The 20,863-nt window shown below is 38.4% G+C and overlaps 2 protein-coding genes across 15 annotated transcripts in view; both read left to right on the forward strand.

The window, feature by feature from the left end:
- The window catches only part of CALM2 (calmodulin 2), a 1,210,617-nt gene that overhangs the window by 477,025 nt on the left and 712,729 nt on the right, over nucleotides 1–20,863 (forward strand). The window lies entirely within an intron of this gene.
- The window catches only part of FBXO11 (F-box protein 11), a 100,782-nt gene that overhangs the window by 54,126 nt on the left and 25,793 nt on the right, over nucleotides 1–20,863 (forward strand). For 2 of the 3 annotated variants that reach the window (XM_050754862.1, XM_050754864.1), the window contains exons 2-8: nucleotides 13,996–14,123; nucleotides 14,269–14,350; nucleotides 14,761–14,905; nucleotides 17,733–17,862; nucleotides 18,868–18,951; nucleotides 19,028–19,160; nucleotides 20,680–20,786. In XM_050754862.1, coding sequence (XP_050610819.1) covers nucleotides 13,996–14,123; nucleotides 14,269–14,350; nucleotides 14,761–14,905; nucleotides 17,733–17,862; nucleotides 18,868–18,951; nucleotides 19,028–19,160; nucleotides 20,680–20,786 — 809 coding nt within the window. The remainder of the gene's footprint in view (nucleotides 1–13,995; nucleotides 14,124–14,268; nucleotides 14,351–14,760; nucleotides 14,906–17,732; nucleotides 17,863–18,867; nucleotides 18,952–19,027; nucleotides 19,161–20,679; nucleotides 20,787–20,863) is intronic. The other variant, XM_050754863.1, reaches the window with a different exon arrangement.

Consider the following 20,863-nt stretch of genomic DNA (forward strand, 5'->3'; position numbering starts at 1 on the left):
CACTCCTGTAATCCCAACACTTTGGGAGGCCGAGGCGGGCGGATCACAAGGTCAGGAGATTGAGACCATCCTGGCTAACACAGTGAAACCCCATCTCTACTAAAAATAGAAAAAATTAGCCGGGTGTGGTGGCACACACCTGTAGTCCCAGCTATCAGGAGGCTGAGGCAGGAGAATCACTTGAACATGGGAGGTGGAGGTTGTAGTGAGCCAAGATCGCGCCACTGCCCTCTGGCCTGGGTGACAGAGTGAGACTCTGTCTTAAAAAAAAAAAGAATATTCTTAAACTGAGACATTGAGTAACTGTTTTCTCTTTTGTGTATTTTTCTTTATTCACATTTTCTAAGTGAACATACTTTTATAATTTGGAAAGAATTCATGTGATACATACTTTGAAACTGGCAGAATTGTTGGAATAGTTCTATAGCATCTCCAAATGACTACTGATACTTTAAAAGGAACAGGATTAATTTTGATCTGTGGTCAGCACTTGGCATTTGTGGATTTAACATTATCTTCTAAGCTTCTAGAACCGTTCTAAATACCTGTCATGAGTAATATTTTCTAATAGGAATCATTATTTCTACCTCATAGAGTTTTTAGAAGATTAAATTGGATAATTTTTTTTAAGCCTCCAGGTGGAATTTGAAATATATTTTGAGTGGATCTTGCTAACTTTCAGTATCCCATCTCAATTATGAAAATAGCTAACATTGAGAGGTCATCTCTGCCGGGTACTGTTAAGTATTATCAATCTTAGTTAATCGTCACAATAATTTTATGATAGGCACCATGATTATCTCCATTTTATAGATGAACTGAAAATCAGTGAAGGAGCCTAAGTTAAAGAGGTTGAGGCACTTATGCAAGATAACAGGGTGGCTACTAAGCCAGGAATGTGACCAACAGCCAGTCTTTTTTGAGCCTGAATCCTTAGTCATTGTGCTATACTGTCTCCACATACTACTATTTACAATACTAAAACATCTGAGGAGCTACCTATTAATAAAATAAAGGGTCTTATTTAATATTGTTATATTTTTATATATTTGAATAAGCATATAAATACTTTTCCATATGATATGGAAAAGTATTATTTTTTTAAATTCCTGGGCCAGGCACGGTGGCTCATGCCTATAATCCCAGCACTTTGGGAGGCCAAGGCAGGTGGATCACAAGGTCAGAAGTTCAAGACCAGCCTGGCCAATGTGGTGAAGCCTTGTCTCTACTAAAAATACAAATATTGGCTGGGCTTGGTGGTGTGCGCCGTAATCCCACTACTGGAGGGCTGAGGCAGGAGAATGGCTTGAACTCAGGAGGTGGAGGTTGCAGTCAACCAAGAGTGTGCTGCTGCACTCTAGCCTGGGTGACAGAGCAAGACTCCGTCTCAAAGAAAAAATTCTTCAAATTAAACATTTCCAAAAGTTTTATGCCCCGTTCCATGTTATCATTTTATAGGCTAATATACTCCTAGTAAATATGTCCAGTATTATTTAGCAAAATTAACTGGATAATAGAGATAAAGAGTATGGGGCTCTGGAGCTTAACCATCTGATTTCAAATTCTGCCTCTGCTGTTTAATACTGTGTGACCTAGCGTGAGTTGCCTAACCTCTCTTTGCCTGGTCTTCTCATCTGTAACATAGGAATAATAATATGTCCCCTATGAAGTTGATGCACGGATTCAATGAGTTGATACATGTATGAAACACTTGAAACAGTAGTGCCTGTACATGTAAGTTTTCAGTAAGTATTAGGTACACTGTTAGCAGTAGTAGTGCTATTCATTTGAATTACTATCATTATCATCCATCATCATTTGTATTGATATAATAAACTTTTAAAAGACACCCAAATTACTTTGTAGTGAAAAGTAAAAATAAAAACATTATATCTAGAGTCCATTGACTTAAAAATTATTTTGCTACCATTTATTGACTTTCTAACCTTAAGCATTTCACTTAAGGGCCTGAACTGCCTGTCAGTAGAACAAATTAATACCTTTCTTGTCAGGTGATTTCTTGATTTGTAAAAAACATTCCTAGAAATCATGTTGCAGTACCACAAATTACAGTCAAACTATGGGAAAGAACTGATGATGCTGAGCCTCCTCCTCATCCTTTTCTCTCTCTGGTGAGGTCCATTTTTCTTCTTTTGATAAAATGGTTGCTGGCTGGACGCAGGGTCTCACGCCTGTAATCCCAGCACTTTGGGAGGCCGAGGCAGGTGGATCACCTGAGGTCAGGAGTTCGAGACCAGCCTGGCCAACGTGGCAAAACCCTGTCTCCTAAAAATACAAAAATTAGCAGGGTGTGGTGGCAGGCACCTGTAATCCCAGCTATTCAGGAGGCTGAGGTAGGAGAATCGCTTGAACCTGGGAAGCAGAGGTCTCAGTGCGCCAAGATAGCGCCATTGCACTCCAACCTAGGCAATAGAGCGAGACTCAGTCTCAAAAACAAAAACAGACAAATAAACAAACAAAATGGTTGCTTGATGCAGAGAGTATTAGCATGGCCCCTGCCCAAGATTGACACACAAATTTATAAAGCATTCTGTATTTAAAAAGTTGTTTCTCATGTGAATTCACAAAGGAAAGGTTAAGCATTTAATGCTTATAAGGATATAGCCATATTTTCATTTTGCTCTTCATACGTCACGCTCTTGCTCTCACCCTCCTTGGCCATTAAACTAAAGACATTTCTAGAAATTTCTGAATTTTATGTGAAAATACATTAGGGACAGGCGCTAAATTGTTTTCTTTTAAGCTGTGTGCATATGATGATGTGTGTGTCCTATTTTATACTTTTATAACACCTGCGTGTGTCCTTGGTATGGCACTTACTATATTGCTTTGTTTACATATCTCACTCCCCTACTAGAACAGTTCCCTTAGTGATGGACCTTTATATTCACAATGACTAGCAAACAGATGAAAATTAATAGGCCAGGCATAGTGGCTCACACCTATAATCCCAGCACTTTAGGAGGCCGAGGCGGGCGGATCATGAGGTCAGGAATTCGAGACCAGCCTGGCCAGCATAGTGAAACCCCATCGCTACTAAAAATACAAAAATTAGTCAGGCATGGTGGCATGCATCTGTAGTCTCAGTTACTTGGGAGGCTGAGGCAGGAGAAATGCTTGAACCTGGGACGCGGAGGTTGTGGTGAGCCAAGATCATACCACTGCACTCCAGCCTGGGCAGCAGAGTGAGACTGTCTCAAAAACAAAAGGAAAAGAAAAGAAAAAATTAATAACATTTAGTTGATAACATGTGTGAATCCAAGGTTAGGCTAAAGCTAGGTTTGACTTAATTGTTAATTTGGGGCTATGGCCATTCTGGTCTTGAATTAATGATATATTTGGTACTTTAGCCATATCAGCTTCTACTTGGGTATAACACTACTTTTGAATTACTTTGTCCAATTGAACTTGGATTGAACTTAAGTATTTTAAATCTTTGGAAGTTACTAACTTAAAAAAATGTTTTCTTGCTTGTTAAAATAGAAAAGAATTATTGTATGTATTTTATGAATTTTAAACTCTTAGGAAATATTGAACGTGAAAAACTAGGGGAACAAATATGTGAATGGAAGGAAACATTTTTAAATGTTCCATTCTGGGGCGAGACTATTTTATACTCCTTTTCCCAAAAGCAATGAGAGAAAATGTCTTGGGAGAACAGAATGTGATATGTAACAGGAAGGAATTAAAATAAAGTTAAGCTATTCTCAAGAGACTTTAATCCTTGAATTAGTAGTTGTCAGTTGGAGATTTTCTTTTTAATCAAACTAAAGTTATGAACTTTTGTCAATTCTGGGCTCACAGGCATTTTTTACTTATTTTTTAAATTCATTTCAAATTCATGAATCTGTGGACATTTTCTATATAGAGTGTTGTTAATTTTGACATCAACAGATAACAGTCCACTTTACATCATATGGCTACCCCTCAAAAATTGAATGGCATGTCTACCATGAAACAGTATTGTACCCGTATATACATTATGATAGCTATGATGGCTAGTCTATGCTTTCTGACTCCCCATTCCTAGTGTAGTGTATTTTCAGAGGGACAAAATTCTCTGTTCCAACCCAAATGACTCACTAATGCTTGAGATCTACATATTTAGTTTTATCTTGGGCATTTCCACTTGAATGTCTCACAGGTACCTCAAAACTCAAAATCCAGACGCTTAACTCATCTTTTGTCCCCACCCTCAGCCTCCAAAGTCACTGCCTTATAGTACATAGCACCACCATCCATTGGATTGCCCAAATCAGTATTAATTTGGTTCCAACCACTTCTCCACCCCCAGCCCACCATATCCACTCATCAAGTTTTATGAGCTTTATCTTGTAATGTATCTCATATATCCATTTCTTCCTCTATAGCCATCTTCCTCTCTGAGTTGTATTGTGCTGTAGTTCTGTTACTGGTCTCCTCCCACCAGTGCTATTCATTTCCAGTTGTTTTTACATTGTTTGGATGATCTTCCTAAAACCAAAATCAGAACACATTACTGTTCTTTTTAATACCCTTCAGTGACTATATTTTGTTTTTAAGATAAAGTCTAAATTCTTTTAAGTGTTTGTAACAGCCTTTATAATTTGGCCTCTGCTACATAGTATAGCCATACATATGGAGCAGCTGGCAGTTCCTGAATACCTGTGCTGGAGATGAGCACCTTCAGGTCTTCACATACGCTGTTCCTTCTGCATGACTTTCAGTTATCATCCACTTCTCAGCTTGGACTTTCTTTATCAGAAAACCGTATGCCGATACCCACATCATCTAAGATTGGATTAGATGTTCTTATATATTCCCACAATACTTTGTGCTTATCCTTATCAGCATGTGACACACTTCATTATTACTGCCTGTTTAGTTGTCTGTCTCTTAGGCTCTTGAAGAGCAAATACAATATTCTGTTTGATTGACCTGTTTCACCAATACCTAGCACAGTACATGGCAAGATTTGGCTTCTGAAGATTGTTACTGAGTAACAAAAATGCACTTTTTTTTTTTTTTTTTCAGTCATTTTAAGTATAATGGTTCCTGTAGTGGCAACAATTCAATGTAAGAGTAGTGTGTGTGTTAATAACTGAATACATTAATGGAAGTATTATGTAACAGTATCCTAAATAAATAATTTTAAAATGTAACTATATATAAAATCTGAAACATTTGCTTACAGCAAGTCAAGCTTTTAAAAAGGAGTTTTTTTAATTATAACTTTACTTTTGGGCTCTCTACTATAAAATATTTAAATTTTAAGTAAATCATTTAACTTTATAAGTATTTAAATTTTGTCTTGATTTCCATTTGTGAATTTTTTTAGCAGTTAGAGAAAAGCTGTGGTAGTTTCCAACTGTGTTAGAAACAGTTGTCAAGTGTGGTTCCTTTACACCATGAGACTGGGAGCTGTTTCTAAACACAAAGTTGTTAGTAGCACAGATTTGCCTAAGTTTCCAATCTGATCTGTGACTACGGGTAAGTAAATTGGAATTTGTGTATTTGTGGGGAAAAAAACTTCCTTAGTTTATAACTTAGAATGTGTAGACTTTAACCCCCAGCCAATCAATAGTATAGTTTTTTGCAAACTTTCAGGGTAAAAGGTATATAAAAATCAAGGTATTCTGCTAGCCTCAGAATAAATAGAGTCAAGACACTTAGGAATCTTATTTGAATCCTAAAATAAATTTTCAGTGCTACATTTATTATCAAAGATGTCAAAGATTATTTTTTAATTAAAGAAACATGTTTATTTTCCAGAAGCCTTTACTTATTTCTGTGGTTCCTATTAATAGTGAAGATTGTAGTATATTTATAGCATAGGATTTGTAGTAAAATCTAGAAATTATAAAATAAATTTTGATATTATGTATGTGTGTGCAAATAGCATACTTTTAAATTGTATATTAACTTTTTGTCCTTTAAGACTGGTCCGCAACCTTTTTTGGCACCAACGACTGGTTTTGTGGAAGACAGTTTTTCCACGGACTCAGAGGGGTGGATGGTTTCAGGATGAAACTGTTCACCTCAAATCATCAGACATTAGATTCTCGTAAGAAGTATACAACCTAGATTCCTTGCATGTGTAGTTCACAGTAGGGTTCACACTCCTATGAGAATCTAATGCTGTGGCTGATCTGACAGGAGGCAGAGCTCAGGCAGTATTGCTTGGTCGCCTACCACTCACCTCCTGGGTGGCCCAGTTCCTAACTGGCCCTGGGGGTTGGGAATTTCTGCTTTAAGAGAACTGATAAAGGTGTAGTGAAAGATATATATGTGTATGTGTGTGGTTTTCTGTTTTTTGTTTTATTGAGATGGTGTCTCATTCTGTCACCCAGGCTGGAGTGCAGTGGTGCCATCTCAGCTCACTGCAAGCTCTGCCTCCAGGGTTCACACCATTCTCCTGCCTCAGCCTCCCGAGTAGCTGGGACTTACAAGCACCTGTCACCACGCCCGGCTAAATTTTTTGTATTTTTAGTACAGAGGGGGTTTCACCATGTTAGCCAGGATGGTCACCATCTCCTGACCTCATGATCCACCCGCCTCGGCCTCCCAAAGCGCTGGGATTATAGGCGTGAGCCACCGCGCCCGGCCATATGTGTGTTTTTATATACACACACAGTCTTTCTAACACAGTCATGCGCCACATAACGATGTTTTCATCAACAACAGAGACTGTATATGACAGTGGTCCCAAAACATTATAATACCATATTTCATTTATTTGTTCCTTTGAGGTGGAGTCTCACTCTGTCACCCAGGCTGGAGTGCAGTGGGTATGATCTTGGCTCACTGCAACCTCCTGGGTTCAAGCGGTTCTCCTGCCTCATCCTCCTGAGTAACTGGGACTACAGGCGTGTGCCACCACGACTTGCTAATTTTTGTATTTTTAGTAGAGACAGGGTTTCACCTTGTTGGCCAGGCTGGTCTTGAACTCCTGACCTCAGGTGTACCACCACCTTGGCCTCCTAAAGTGCAGGGATTACAGTTGTGAGCCGGCATGACCAGCCTTCTCAGAACGTGTTCTTACCTTTAAGTGACAAGTGATTGTATGTGTCTGCATTGTCCAATTAAGGGTAGCTGCTAGCTGCATGTGACTTTTTAGCACTTGAAATATGCCTAGTCTGAATAGAGGCATGCTGTAAGTGTTACACATACGTACTATTTTCAAAGATTTAGTATGAAAAAAATGTAAATTATCTCAATAATTTATATTTACATGTTGAAATGATATACTTCAGATTTAATATGTTAAATAAGTATATTAAAATTTCACTTTTTTTTAATGCAACTAAATTACATATGTGGATCACGTTCTATTTCTGGTGGACATTTTTTCTAACTAAAAATAAATGTTTCTGTAAATTATGGTTAAAATTGAACATTTTTGATAGAGAGTTATTTTTAAGTCTTTGATTACAACTTGACATTTAATCATTGGCATTAATATTCTATTAGATGTAAAAATGAAAATTATAAAATGAATTTTATTTTATTTTATTTTATTTTATTTTTGAGGCAGTTTCGCTTTTGTTGCCCAGGCTGGAGTACAATGGCATGATCTCGGCTCACTGCAACAACCTCCTCCTAGGTTCAAGCGATTCTCCTGCCTCAGCCTCCTAAGTAGCTGGGATTACAGGCATGTGCCACCACACCTGGCCAATTTTGTATTTTTAGTAGAGACGGGGTTTCTCCATGTTGGCCAGGCTGGTCTCGAACTCTCGATCTCAGATGATCCGCCCGCCTGTGCCTCCCAAAGTGCTGGGGTTTACAGGCGTGAGCCACTGTGCCTGGCCAAAATTATTTTAAGGTCTTGCTTTTAGACTTGTTGGCGCAAAACCATAACTAATCCATGATTTCGTGTTTCTTGGGTTGGAGCCAGTTTGCCACATCTATCATGGATCTTTGGCTTTATTAATTTTTTTTATAATGTAACAAATATTTTTTGTTTCATGTATGCTAAGTGTGTCTTGGGAAATACTTCTCCATAATTTCAGGAGGGAACAAAAAATAATGGATCTACATGTAAATACATTTGTGGATTTGGATGTTGGAAGGAAGTTAAGGCAGTTCTTCTCTGGCTTTTATTTTATTTTTCCTGTAAAGTAGGACATAAGGTCATCATAGCTTCCACTAGTGATAGCTTCTTTGAAGAACTCCCTGAATTGAGTAAAATTAAAGGGTTCTCCATTGATGAGAATCAGTATTTATTGAGTACTTAGTGGACACCAAGCTAAACACTAAAGAGTATAAAAGAGGGCACCCTTTTTACCCTACCTTGCCCTCAGAGCTTATAATTTTGTTAGGGAAATATGACATATAACAAAAAAAGGCAGCTAAGGTATAGTAAGGGATATATGGTATATATTCAGTACTACAGGAGTTCAAAAGATGAAGTGAACTCAAATGACTAGAGATTTCTTTTAAGCTTTCTCTTTTGCTGCTTATCACAGTGGTAGCCAGTAGATCTTCCCAGAATGATCCCTTTTTAAGTACCTTCTAGCAGTGTACTTGATTCTCAGAACAGTCAGTAGCAATTTAATATGAGAACTATGTAGAAATTAGCACATATTCTTCAGCGCAGAGTTCAAAACAGTAATTTTATAACTCATGAGCACTTTAAGACAGTGTTTACAAATAGGAAGTTGAGATTTCTGTGGTATGCATGACTTAAATCATGTAGCTTCTTGAATTTATTTGCTGTGCGTTTTAGGATGCAGCTGAATTAGCACCTTCTCTTTCCTGTTATTACCTCTGAATTCCTTACTTTTCAGTCTTTACTATTTGCTATATTGATGGTGAGAAGGAAAGGATTCCAGGGTGGGGTAGGTGGGTATCTGTAGTAATAAGATCGACAGATTATAAAAAGGTGAAGGTGAGGGAGGGAAGAGGGAGTTGTATAGGATGAAAAGTTTGAGAATGTACTTTTGAGTATTGTGGAATTGGACTGACTACTGAGGGTGTGGCAAAAAAGCTGATAGAGACATTAACCCACATGCATGCATACTACAAATATATCAAAATGAAATATGCAATAAGGGCTGGGTACAGTGGCTTATGCCTGTGATCCCAGCACTTTGGGAGGCCAAGGTGGGTGGATCACTTGAGCTCAGGAGTTTGAGACCCATCCTGGGCAACATGGCAAAACCGTGTCTCCAGGAAAATACAAAAATTAGCCAGGCCTGGTGGCGTGTGCACCTGTAAACTGAGGTGAGAGAATTGCTTGAGCCAGGGAAACGGAGGTTGCAGTGAGTCAAGATCTCACCACTGCACTCCAGCCGGGTAACAGAGTGAGACCCTGTCTCAAAAATAAAACAAACAAAAGAAATATGCATTAAGAACAAAACTATAAATGTATAACTAAACTTTTAAGGAAGGAAAGAAGAGGAGGAAAATTCATAGGTATCAGAAATCAGAGAAATAAAATCAGAACAGTAAGCGGGAGCTAGTGTTGATGTATATAGCATAGGGGACTTTTGGTCCTGCATATATTCTAAGGTGTCTGGGGTTGAATTTTATTGCACATATGGGGATAGGATATATGACCTTGGGCCTTTTCAAATTATGTCTGGAACAAAGACCCAGGCATGTGGCATAGAGCCTGAAATAACTTCCCTAATTATGCATAGAGATTAGAAAAAGTACCCACTAGTCAAAGGCTCACTCAAGAACAAAGTCAATGACAGAACAGTCTAAGAGAGAATATAAAATGTGAGTGAAATGATTGAAGAGATAAAAGACGGAAATGAAGCAATGATGTAATAGATCAGTGTGAAAAAGAAACAGTAAGACTTGGGAAAAAATTAACTTTTCGAAATTAAAAATATAATCATGGAAATTGGCAGTAGATGGGTTAAATTTCAGATTAGACAGATACTCTTGCCTTGGCTGAAAAGGAAAAGTCTAGCAATAAATGGTTAAGAATAAGCAAATCTAGGCTAGGCACAGTGGCTCACGCCTGTAATCCCAGCACTTTGGGAGGCTGAGGCAGGCGGATCACCTGAGGTCAGGAATTCGAGACCAGCCTGGCCAATGTAGTGAAACCCCGTCTCTATTAAAAATACAAAAATTAGCTGGGCGTGGTGGTGCATTCCTGTAATCCCAGCTACTCGGAAGGCTGAGGCCGGAGAATAGCCTGAACTTGGGAGGCGGAGGTTGCAGTGAGCCGAGATCACACCATTGCACTCCAACCTAGGCAACAGAGCAAGACTCATCTCAAAAAAAAAAGAAGCAGCAAATCTAAAATGTAATCCATAAAAGTAAGAAATTGAAAATAAAGGATTTAAAAAATACTAGACTGATAAAAACCAAAACAGAAAACCAAAATAGATTTGGTTTTTAAAAATATAATCATGGAAATTGGCAGTAGATTGGTTAAATTTAAGATTAGACAGATACTCTTGCCTTAGCTGAAAAGGAAAAGTCTAGCAATAAATGGTTAAGAATAAGCAAATCTAGGCCAATAAATGGTTAAGAATAAGCAAAAATAGACCAAAAATAGATTTTTAAGGCAGAAAGCATTGTTAGTGATGAAGGAAGTCGTTGCATAATGAAGATGATGAAGAAAGGCATTACATAATGAAGAATGGAATAATTCACCAGGAAGAAATAGTTATCTTGAATCTGTGTGTCCAAATGATATTGTCTCAAAGCACATAAAGCAAAAATTTGCAGACAAAAAAAAAAGACTACCTACAAATATAGTGGGAGATTTCAGCACATTTCCTTCAGAAGCCAATGAATAAACCACCACCACCCTCAACAAAAGTGAGAAAAATGAAAGCATAGAGACTGTTTGAACAACACAATTAACAAGCTATGTCTTTTAGACATGTGTAAACTGTACTCTCAAAATTAGTGTTGATATTCCTTTCAAGCACACATAGGACATTTACTAGTCATATTATTAATATACAAACATTTAGAGAGTTACACATATTAAACCTCAAAGGGAGGGAGTTCCACAAATGCCTAAGCATATCATACTGGCTACTTTTTGTGATTCCTGCAGTACATGGAAAATTTACAAGCCGGGCACGTTGACTCACAGCTGTAATAATCTCAGCACTTTGGGAGGCCATGGTAGGAGGATCACTTGAGCTCAGGAGTTTTGAGACTAGCCTGCACAACATGGTGAGACCTTGTGTCTTAAAAAAAAATTCGTTTTAATTAGCCAAGTGTGGTGGTTCACATCTGTAGTTCCAGCTATTCGGGAGGCCAAGGTGGGAGGGCTGCCGGAGCCCAGAGATCCAGGCTGCAGCAAGCCATGATTGTGCCACTGTATTCCAGCCTGGGTGACAAAGTGAGACCCTGTATCTTTTTTTTTTTTTTTTTAGACAGAAATTTCCTTGTTTTTCCAAGTTTCATTTGAAAGTGATGTTAATCAAATAATATATAAAAGAAATAATAGTAATTGAAATACCTCTTGAACTCTGCATATGAGCCCAGGCATACTGTGTGTTTTACATATATTTAAGTTTTTAACAGCTTTCAATTATAACATACGATTGTCACCTTTAATAGATGAGAAATTGTAGGCTTAAAAATGTTTATTTACACCCAAGGTTAGCTGACTGGAGATCTCTACTTTTAAATATTACACTTTTACAAACTCTACCCCCTTTTTATACCTTTGTTATTATGAAATATAGCTAGGTGGAGAAACCTACATAAAACACAAATACAGAGTTTGTTGAGTTATTATTAAGGTATTATCTTTGTAGTACCAATAAGTCAAGAAATAGAACTTTGCCGGCCACTAAGCCTTTTATGTTTCCCATTCTAATTATATTCTCCTCCTTCCCCACTAAAAGCATTTGTATTATAATCATTTTCTAGCTTTTTAAAAAATGCTTTGGCCTGGTGCAGTAGCTCACGCCTGTAATCTCAGCACTTTGGGAGGCCGAGGTGGGTGGATCACGAGGTGAGGAGTCTAGAGACCATCCTGGCCAACATGGTGAAACCCCGTCTCTACTAAAATACAAAAAATTAGCCAGGCATGGTGGTATGTGCCTGTAGTCCCAGCTACTCGGGAGGCTGAGACAGGGGAATGGCTTGAACCCAGGAGGTGGAGACTACAGTGAGCCAAGATCGCGCCACTGCACTGCAGCCTGGCGACAGAGCGAGACTCCATCTCAAATAATAATTTGAATACCAAAGTGTACATTCTTAATGTGTTTTGTAAAGTTTCCCTTATTTTTCTCCCACTGTTTTTGTCTGATTTATTTGTTAAGAAACTGGTAGTTTGACCTGTAGAGTTTCTTACAAGTTTGATCAGATTCAGGTTTGATGTTTTTGGCCAGACTTTATAGGTAGTGCTATAGGAGATACATATACACTACTGGTTGTTTTTGTGATTTACAGACTACTGATACTCATTGGTTAAATCTGTTAACTCATTAGAGATAGCAAAATGGTGATTCTCTAATTTTATTATCTCTTCATTACTGGAATGTTTCTAAAGAGAAGCTTCCCCTCATCTAATACTTAGCTACCTGGTGATTCAATTTATGTAAGAGAGGAAGAATAAGTGTTTGCTTATTTCTTGTTATTTACCAATTTTGTTGGAGTTTTTTTTTTTTTCTCCCGAGATGGAGTCTTGCTCTGTCCAGGCTGGAGTGCAGTGGCGCAATCTCGGCTCACTGCAAGCTCCGCCTCCCGGGTCCATGCCATTCTCCTGCCTCAGCCTCCCGAGTAGCTGGGACTACAGGCGCCCACTACCACGTCTGGCTAATTTTTTGTATTTTTAGTAGAGACAGGGTTTCACTGTGTTAGCCAGGATGGTCTCGATCTCCTGACCTCGTGATCTGCCCGCCTCGGCCTCCCAAAGTGCTGGGATTACACGCGTGAGCCACCGCGTTATTTACCAGTTTTCAACATGATGGGTTTGTTTCCACTAGCATCTTTCAAATAATCTTTTTTTTTTTTTTAATTTTTAAAGTATTATTATGAACTCATAGACGGATGGATTGACTGACTGATTTTGAGACAGGGTCTTGCTCTGTCACCCAGGCTGGAGTGCAGATGTGTGATCACAGCTCACTGCAGCTGTGCCCTATTGAAAGCACTTTGGAGGCCAAGGTGGGAGGATCACTTGAACCCAGGAGTCTGAGACCAGCCTGGGCAATATAGTGAGACCCCATCTCTTAAAAAAAAAATTTTTTTTTTCTCAAATAGCTGGGTGGTGGTGCACGCCTGTAGCTCCAGCGCTTGGGATGCTGAGGCAGGAGGATTTCTTGAGCCCAAGAGGTTGAGGCTGCAGTGAGCTGTGATTGGGCCGCTACACTCCAGCCTGGGTGACAGAATGAGACCCTGTCTCCCAAAAAAAAAAAAAAAAAAAAAAAGATGTTTATATACCAGACTACCCTCTGACACCCTTTTTACCCTACTTGGTATCTCATACCCTATACTGAGCTATTCCTCTTCATAGACACCCTCCTTGCCAAACTGCCTTCACCCTGTATGGTCTCTAACCATGTAGTACCAGTTCCCTTGCCACTCCTCTCAGCAAGTGGACATCCTCCTCACCATTTAAAAAAAAAAAAGTCTTCGACGGCCGGGCAGGTGGATCACGAGGTCAGGAGATCGAGACCATCCTGGCTACCATGATGAAACCCCATGTCTACTAAAAATACAAAAAATTAGCCAGGCATTGTGGTGGGTGCCTGTCGTCCCAGCTACTTGGGAGGCTGAGGCAGGAGAATGGCTTGAACCCAGGAGGCAGAGTTTGCAGTGAGCAAAGATCACGCCACTGCACTCCAGCCTGGGCGACAGAGCGAGACTCCGTCTAAAAAAAAAAAAAAAAGTCTTCCACATTTTATAGAAATCTAACATTTCTTTCATATGGCTATCCAGTTGGTTGGAATTTCATATAAAACTTGCATCTGCTCCCTCCCAAATTTGAAGTTTTAAGAAAGTTTTCTGTATCCATAGAACTGTTTTTTAAAAGGGTATAATTTTTCTTATTGCTTTTGTTTATAACAGATGATGATGTGCCTGCAGATATGGTTGCAGAAGAATCAGGTCCTGGTGCACAAAATAGTCCATACCAACTTCGTAGAAAAACTCTTTTGCCGAAAAGAACAGCGTGTCCCACAAAGAACAGTATGGAGGTAACTTTAAATGTAATTGCTTTTCTTTTTGTAATGAAAGAATTTTCAGGAAACAAACGAAAAAGGGAACGTCATCCTTTTTTAGAAGTAATGATTATGGATGATAAGAATATTTGCTTTACTAGTTTCTGTTTTGTTTTTGAAGGGCGCCTCAACTTCAACTACAGAAAACTTCGGTCATCGTGCAAAACGTGCCCGAGTGTCTGGAAAATCACAAGATCTATCAGGTATTTCCTATGGGAAAGTAAGAAATGGGGTAAAATAATTTTTTTTTAAATTTTACTTGATACAAAAAATGAACATTAAATGTATTCGAGTATTACCTTTGGGATTCAGAAAGTGATTATTACAGAATAAACTTTAGAACCCTGACCGCTCCCTCTGATTTTGTTGTATAAAAATGCTTTTTATGTATTTATTTTAACCATTTCTGAGATGGCACATAATACCTAAAAGAAGGAGTACTTTTGTTAGTTCAGGATAGAGATAAATATGTGTTACCCATGAAACCCACATGCTTATAAAATGACCATTATCCAAAAAAAAAGCTATTCATTAGATAAAATGAAAACTGTGTTCTTTAAATAATGAGAAAGTTACTGCTCGAATGATAGTTTATATGTTAATCTCTTCATAGCAGCACCTGCTGAACAGTATCTTCAGGAGAAACTGCCAGATGAAGTGGTTCTAAAAATCTTCTCTTACTTGCTGGAACAGGATCTTTGTAGAGCAGCTTGTGTATGTAAACGCTTCAGTGAACTTGCTAATGATCCAATTTTGTGGTAAGTAAAAACCTATTCCTTATTAACTTGAGATATATTATTTGTTGCCCAAAATGCTAAACATGGTAGGAAAGTCGGAGTGGTGAGTTGATAGTTACAATTAGTTGGAACAAAATTAAAATGCTTATCAATTCCAAGTTACAAATGGGGGCTGTCAGTCCAGGTGGTATTTATAAAATCAGTAAATGAAGTATTTTCGCTGCTATTTATCAGTTAATAGCAACTGAGTGATTATGGGAAATGTTTTTCTTTTAATAGCTTTTTAGAAACAGAACTTAGTGTAATTTAAAATAGCTAATGAATTTTAAATCTGATAGATTAGAATGTAGGTTTTATACATCACTTTTGGAAAACAGTCGTATTCATGAATCTTTAATTCATGCCCTTTGACCCAGTAATTCTACTTCTGAAAATGTTTTTTTGCCTTATGTACAAATTTTTCATAACAGGCTAGTTAATGAGAAAAATTATAAATAATCTAAATATCCAGATATAAGGGAATGAACTAAGTAAACTTTGTAATGTGTACTTGGAGAGTTGTGATATAACCACTAATAGTAATTTTTACAAAGAGATTTTCATTTGTTTTTCGAGAGACAGGGTCTTGCTCTGTCAGCGAGGCTGGAGTGCAGTGGCGCGATCACAGCTCACTGCAGCCTCAACTTTCTGGGCTCAAGCCATTCTCCCACCTCAGCCTCCTGAATAGCTGGGACTACAGGCATGTGTCACCATGCCCGGCTAATTTTTTTTTTTTTTGGAGACACAGAGTCTCACTCTATTACTCAATCTGATCTTGAACTCTTAGGGTCAAGTGATCCTTCTACCTCAGCCGCCCAAAGTGCTGGGATTACAGGCATGAGCCACCATACCCAGCCCAAGTTTTTAATAATGTGGAAAAATGCGTTATAAAAAGTCAAAAGAGGCCAGGTGTGGTGGCTTCTGCCTGTGGTCCCAGCTACTCCAGAGGCTGAGGCAGGAGGATCGTTAGCCCAGGAAGTCAAGGCTGCAGAGAGCCGTGATCGTGCCACTGCACTCCAGCCTGGACGACAGTGGGAGACCCTGTTTTTTAAAGAAAAGAACAGAGTACAAAATTGAATATGCTATATAATCACAACTATAATAAATGATCTGTAGATAAAATGAGTGGAAGGAAATATGGCAGACTGTTAATAGTTAATATATTGAAACTATAGTTCTTTACACTTTTGTTTTACAACAGTTATATGTATTACTTTTATGATGCACAAAAGGCGCACTATATATATATATATATATATGTTTTTGTTGTTTTTGACGGAGTTTCGCTCTTGTTGCCCAGGCTGGAGTACAGTGGCGCGATCTTGGCTGGCTGCAAGCTCTGCCTCCTGGGTTCAAGCAATTCTCCTGCCTCAGCCTCCTGAGTAGCTGGAATTACAGACGCCTGCCACCATGCTCGGCTAATTTTTGTATTTTTAGTAGAAGCAGGGTTTCACTATGTTGGCTAGGCTGGTCTTGAACTCCTGACCTCAGGTGATCCTCCTGCCTCGGCCTCCCAAAGTGCTGGGATTACAGGCATGAGCCAGTGCGCCTGGCCCACACCTTACATTTAAGAGAAAAATTACAAAGGAGAAATGAAAATGAAGAGTAGCAGAACAAAACAGCATTGCTCACTGTACCAAAAATGATAATGGTTAACCATTACTCCAGTTTGAAGATTTGATGGTTCTTGATAGGATATAAATGGGTTGAAGATATAGGACAAATTAAGTTCAAAGTATTTTACTGAAACTTATCTTTTTGGCCAGTCGAAGTGGCTCATGCCTATAATCCTAGCACTTTGGGGATTGAAGTGGGAAGATTACTTGAGCCCAGGAGTTTGAGACCATCCTGGGCAACATACTGGGACCTCATTTCTCCCCCAAAAAAATGAAAAAATAAGGCAAGAGGATCACTTGAACCTCAGAGGTCAAGGCTGCAGTGAGCCATGATCACGCCTCTGCACTCCAGTGTGGGCAACAGGAGTGAAATCCTGTCTCAAAAAGAAAAAGAAAATTATATTTTTAAGTGATAATCATGATGTTTTTACAGTAAGAATAACTTTTTTTCCCCTTCCTGAGTGAACAGTTTGTAAGGAAATTGAAACTTTTTGTTCTTTTGTGTGGACTAATTTTCATACACAGTTACATTGTGAAAATTTTCACAGGAAAACTAATTTTCAGCCAGGCATGGTGGCTCACGCCTGTAATCCCAGCACTTTGGGAGGCTGAGGGGTGGGTAAATCACTTGAGCTCCAGAGTTTGAGACCAGCCTGGGTAACATGTGCCTATAGTCCCAGCTCCTTGGGAGACAGAGGTGGGAGGATCATTTGAGCCTGGGAGGCAGAGGTTGCAGTGAGCTGAGATCGTGCCACTGCACTCCAGCCTGGGTAACAGAACTAGACAATGTCTCAAAGGAAAAAAAAAGGAAAAGAAACTAATTTCCATATGCAACTACACTGAAAATTTTCAATGTGAAAAATACGTTTTCACATTTTAAATCCTGTTTTTAGCTGGGCATGGTGACGCATGCCCGTAATCTCAACTACTTCAGGAGGCTGAGGCTGAAGAATCGCTTGAACCTGGGAGAGGGAGGTTGCGGTGAGCCAAGATCGTGCCACTGCACTCTAGCCTGGATGACAGTGAGACTCTATCTCAAAAAAGAAAAATCCTGTGTTTTAATATTCATTTTTGTCTATTCTTATTTTCTTACTCAAGTTTTTGAGGCCTCAAATAATTGTTATAGTTGTTCGAAACTGTATTAATCTAAAGGACATTTTATCAAGAAAATTTTAATTCCTTTCTCTGTTCAGGAAACGATTATATATGGAAGTATTTGAATATACTCGCCCTATGATGCATCCTGAACCTGGTAAATTCTACCAGATTAATCCAGAAGAGTATGAACATCCAAATCCCTGGAAAGAGAGTTTCCAGCAGTTGGTATGAAATATAAATAGAATATATTGGTTTATATTACACATTTGTAAATAACTTTCTTTTAAGAAATAAGTTTAGGCAGGGCATGGTGGCTCACACCTGTAATCCTGCACCTTGAGAGGCCGAGGTAGGCAGATTACCTGAGGTCAGGAGTTCGAGACCAGCTTGGCCAACATGGCGAAACCCCATCTCTTCTAAAAATACAAAAATTAGCCGGATGTGGTAGCTCACGTCTGTAATCCCAGCTACTCGGGAGGCTAAGGCAGGAGAATCGCTTGAACCCGGGAGGCAGAGTTGCAGAGAGCTGAGATCGCACCGCTGCACTCCAGCCTGGGCGACAGAGTGACACTCTGTCTCAGGGGAAAAAAAAAGTTGAGTAGGTTTTAAAGGTAAACCAATGAACATTTATCAACCAACAGAATATTCAACAATTCTTTTCACTACTGACATATCCGTTAATAAGTTAGTGACAGTAAGCATTAGTAGCCTGTGAGCAGTTGTGATTTCAGTGGGTATTTAAATTATTAGTGTTCGGTAGTTGTTTTAAAGCTTAATTGATATATGGTCCTTCATGAATGAGTCTCAGCCGGAGATGATTTTGCTTTCTGTGGGGCATTTGGCAATGTTGGGAGACATTTTTTGATCATCACAATGGGAGGAGAGTGTGCTGCTGATATTTGGCTGGGTAGAGGCCAGGGATTACCTCTAAACATCCTACAATGCACAGGATGTTTACCTCTAAACATCCTACAATGCCCCATAACAAATAATTAACTGACCCAAAATATCAGTAATGCTGAGATTGAGAAACCCTGTTTTTTGTTTCTGGATATTACTGGATCATAATTTGTTTTAGATTTTACATTGTACTCTACGACACAAAATTATTTGGAATAATTGAGAATTATTTTTGATTTTTAATAAAAGTTGTTCATGCAGTTGTACATTAATTTAAATATAAGGTTTATGTTAGTAGTCATTGGTTTTGCTTTGTTTTTGACATTTTAGTATAAAGGTGCACATGTAAAGCCAGGATTTGCTGAACATTTCTACAGTAACCCTGCAAGATATAAAGGAAGAGAAAATATGTTGGTATGTTTGATTTTTATTTTTATGACTTAAAATGGTAATCTTTCAGTTCTGTACTGACACATTTATTTTTTTCTAGTATTATGATACTATTGAAGATGCCCTTGGTGGGGTACAAGAGGCTCATTTTGATGGACTTATCTTTGTTCATTCTGGAATATATACTGATGAATGGATATATATTGAATCTCCAATCACCATGATTGGTGCAGGTATTTTGAAGTGCATTGTCATTAAAATTTTAATATTTTACTCATTTATGTGATAGGATTTTAAAAATGCTAGTGACTTAAAATCCAGTTGAACCTTTATAATATCCTGCGGGTAAAGTAGGAATGAAGATATCACACATATTTTAAGTGAAGGAAATGAAAACATAAGAGTTCAGAAATTATAGCTGTATATAAATTTCTTTCTTCACCTCCCTCCCCTGCCCCCCCCCTTTTTTTTTTTTTTGATACAGAGTCTAGCTGTGTCACCCAGACTAGAGTGCAGTGGCACAACCTCAGTTCACTGCAACCTCTGCCTCCTGGGTTCAAGCAATTCTTATGCCTCAGTCTCTCAAGTAGCTGGGATTATAGGCGTACACCACCATGCCTGGATAATTTTTGTATTTTTAGCAGAGACAGGGTTTCACCATGTTGGCCAGACTGGTCTCAAACTCCTGGCCTCAAGTGATCTGCCCACCTGGGTCTCCTGAAGTGCTGAGATAACAGGCATGAGCCACTGTGCCTGGCCATATATGTTTCCTGATGTTAGTACTTTCTCCAGTTGCCTTCAGTTGTTCATTAAACAAAAAAAATAGTTTTTTCATCTTTTATTTGAAAATTAAAGATGTGGCTGGGTGCGGTGGCTCACACCTGTAATCCCAGCACTTTGGGAGGCTGAGGTGGGTGGACCACTTGAGGTCAGGAGTTGAAGACTGGCCTGGCCAACATGATGAAACCCCATCTCTACTAAAAATACAAAAAAATTAGCCAGGTGTGGTGGTGTGCACCTATAATCCCAGCTACTCTGGAGGCTGAGGCAGGAGAATTACAAAGAAAGATGCTAATATTTTTATTGCTATGTTTTTAAAGGAACTGAAATATAATTTTTAAATACTTTTGTACTATTTCAAAGCTATTTATGGTCAAGTTTCTAAGAATAAATGTAATATCTGTCGAACACTGAGTCATTTGAAGATTTGTGTTTTTTTTTTTGAGGATACAGTACATAGAACATTTTAAGATAGCTACTAATTATTATTTGCTAGTGAAATTTGCATTTACAGCTTCTTTTGCTTTCTTCCTCTATCTCCTCATGAAGATGGGGAGGACAAAGTAGAGCAGATTTTTGTCTGGTGATTTTATTACTTTCTAAATAGAGGCCACTGTTGGAAATAAATTTAAATAGAGGTCTCTTCTCTTCTTGAGCTTCTGTTTCCAGTGCTGCTGCTAGAAACAGAATGGTTTCCACAAGAAACCATTTTTTGTTTTTGTTTCCACAAGAAACCATTTTTTAATATGTCATTGCATTTTATATTCGTAGTATTTATAGTTAAATGTTATTAGAAGTATTACTGTGCATGGATTTGAATATAGCAAAGGCTGATGATGAAACATAGTTAACTGATAGTGAATATTAGTCGTACTACTCAGTACTAATGTTTTTAGTAAGTTCTCCCTCCATAAAGATACCCATCTGTTGAAATCGAATAAAGGTAATATGCTTAAAATACCTTCTCCACAGCACCTGGGAAAGTGGCAGACAAAGTTATAATTGAAAACACTAGAGATTCAACCTTCGTTTTTATGGAAGGCTCTGAAGATGCTTATGTTGGATATATGACAATAAGGGTAAGAAATGTTAAGATTTAAAATACACGTTGAAATCATAAAGGCAGTAATTGTTTATTTCAAAAAAAATGTTTACT

The sequence above is a fragment of the Macaca thibetana genome, chromosome 13 (genome assembly GCF_024542745.1).
Source record: "Macaca thibetana thibetana isolate TM-01 chromosome 13, ASM2454274v1, whole genome shotgun sequence".
NCBI lineage: Eukaryota > Metazoa > Chordata > Mammalia > Primates > Cercopithecidae > Macaca > Macaca thibetana.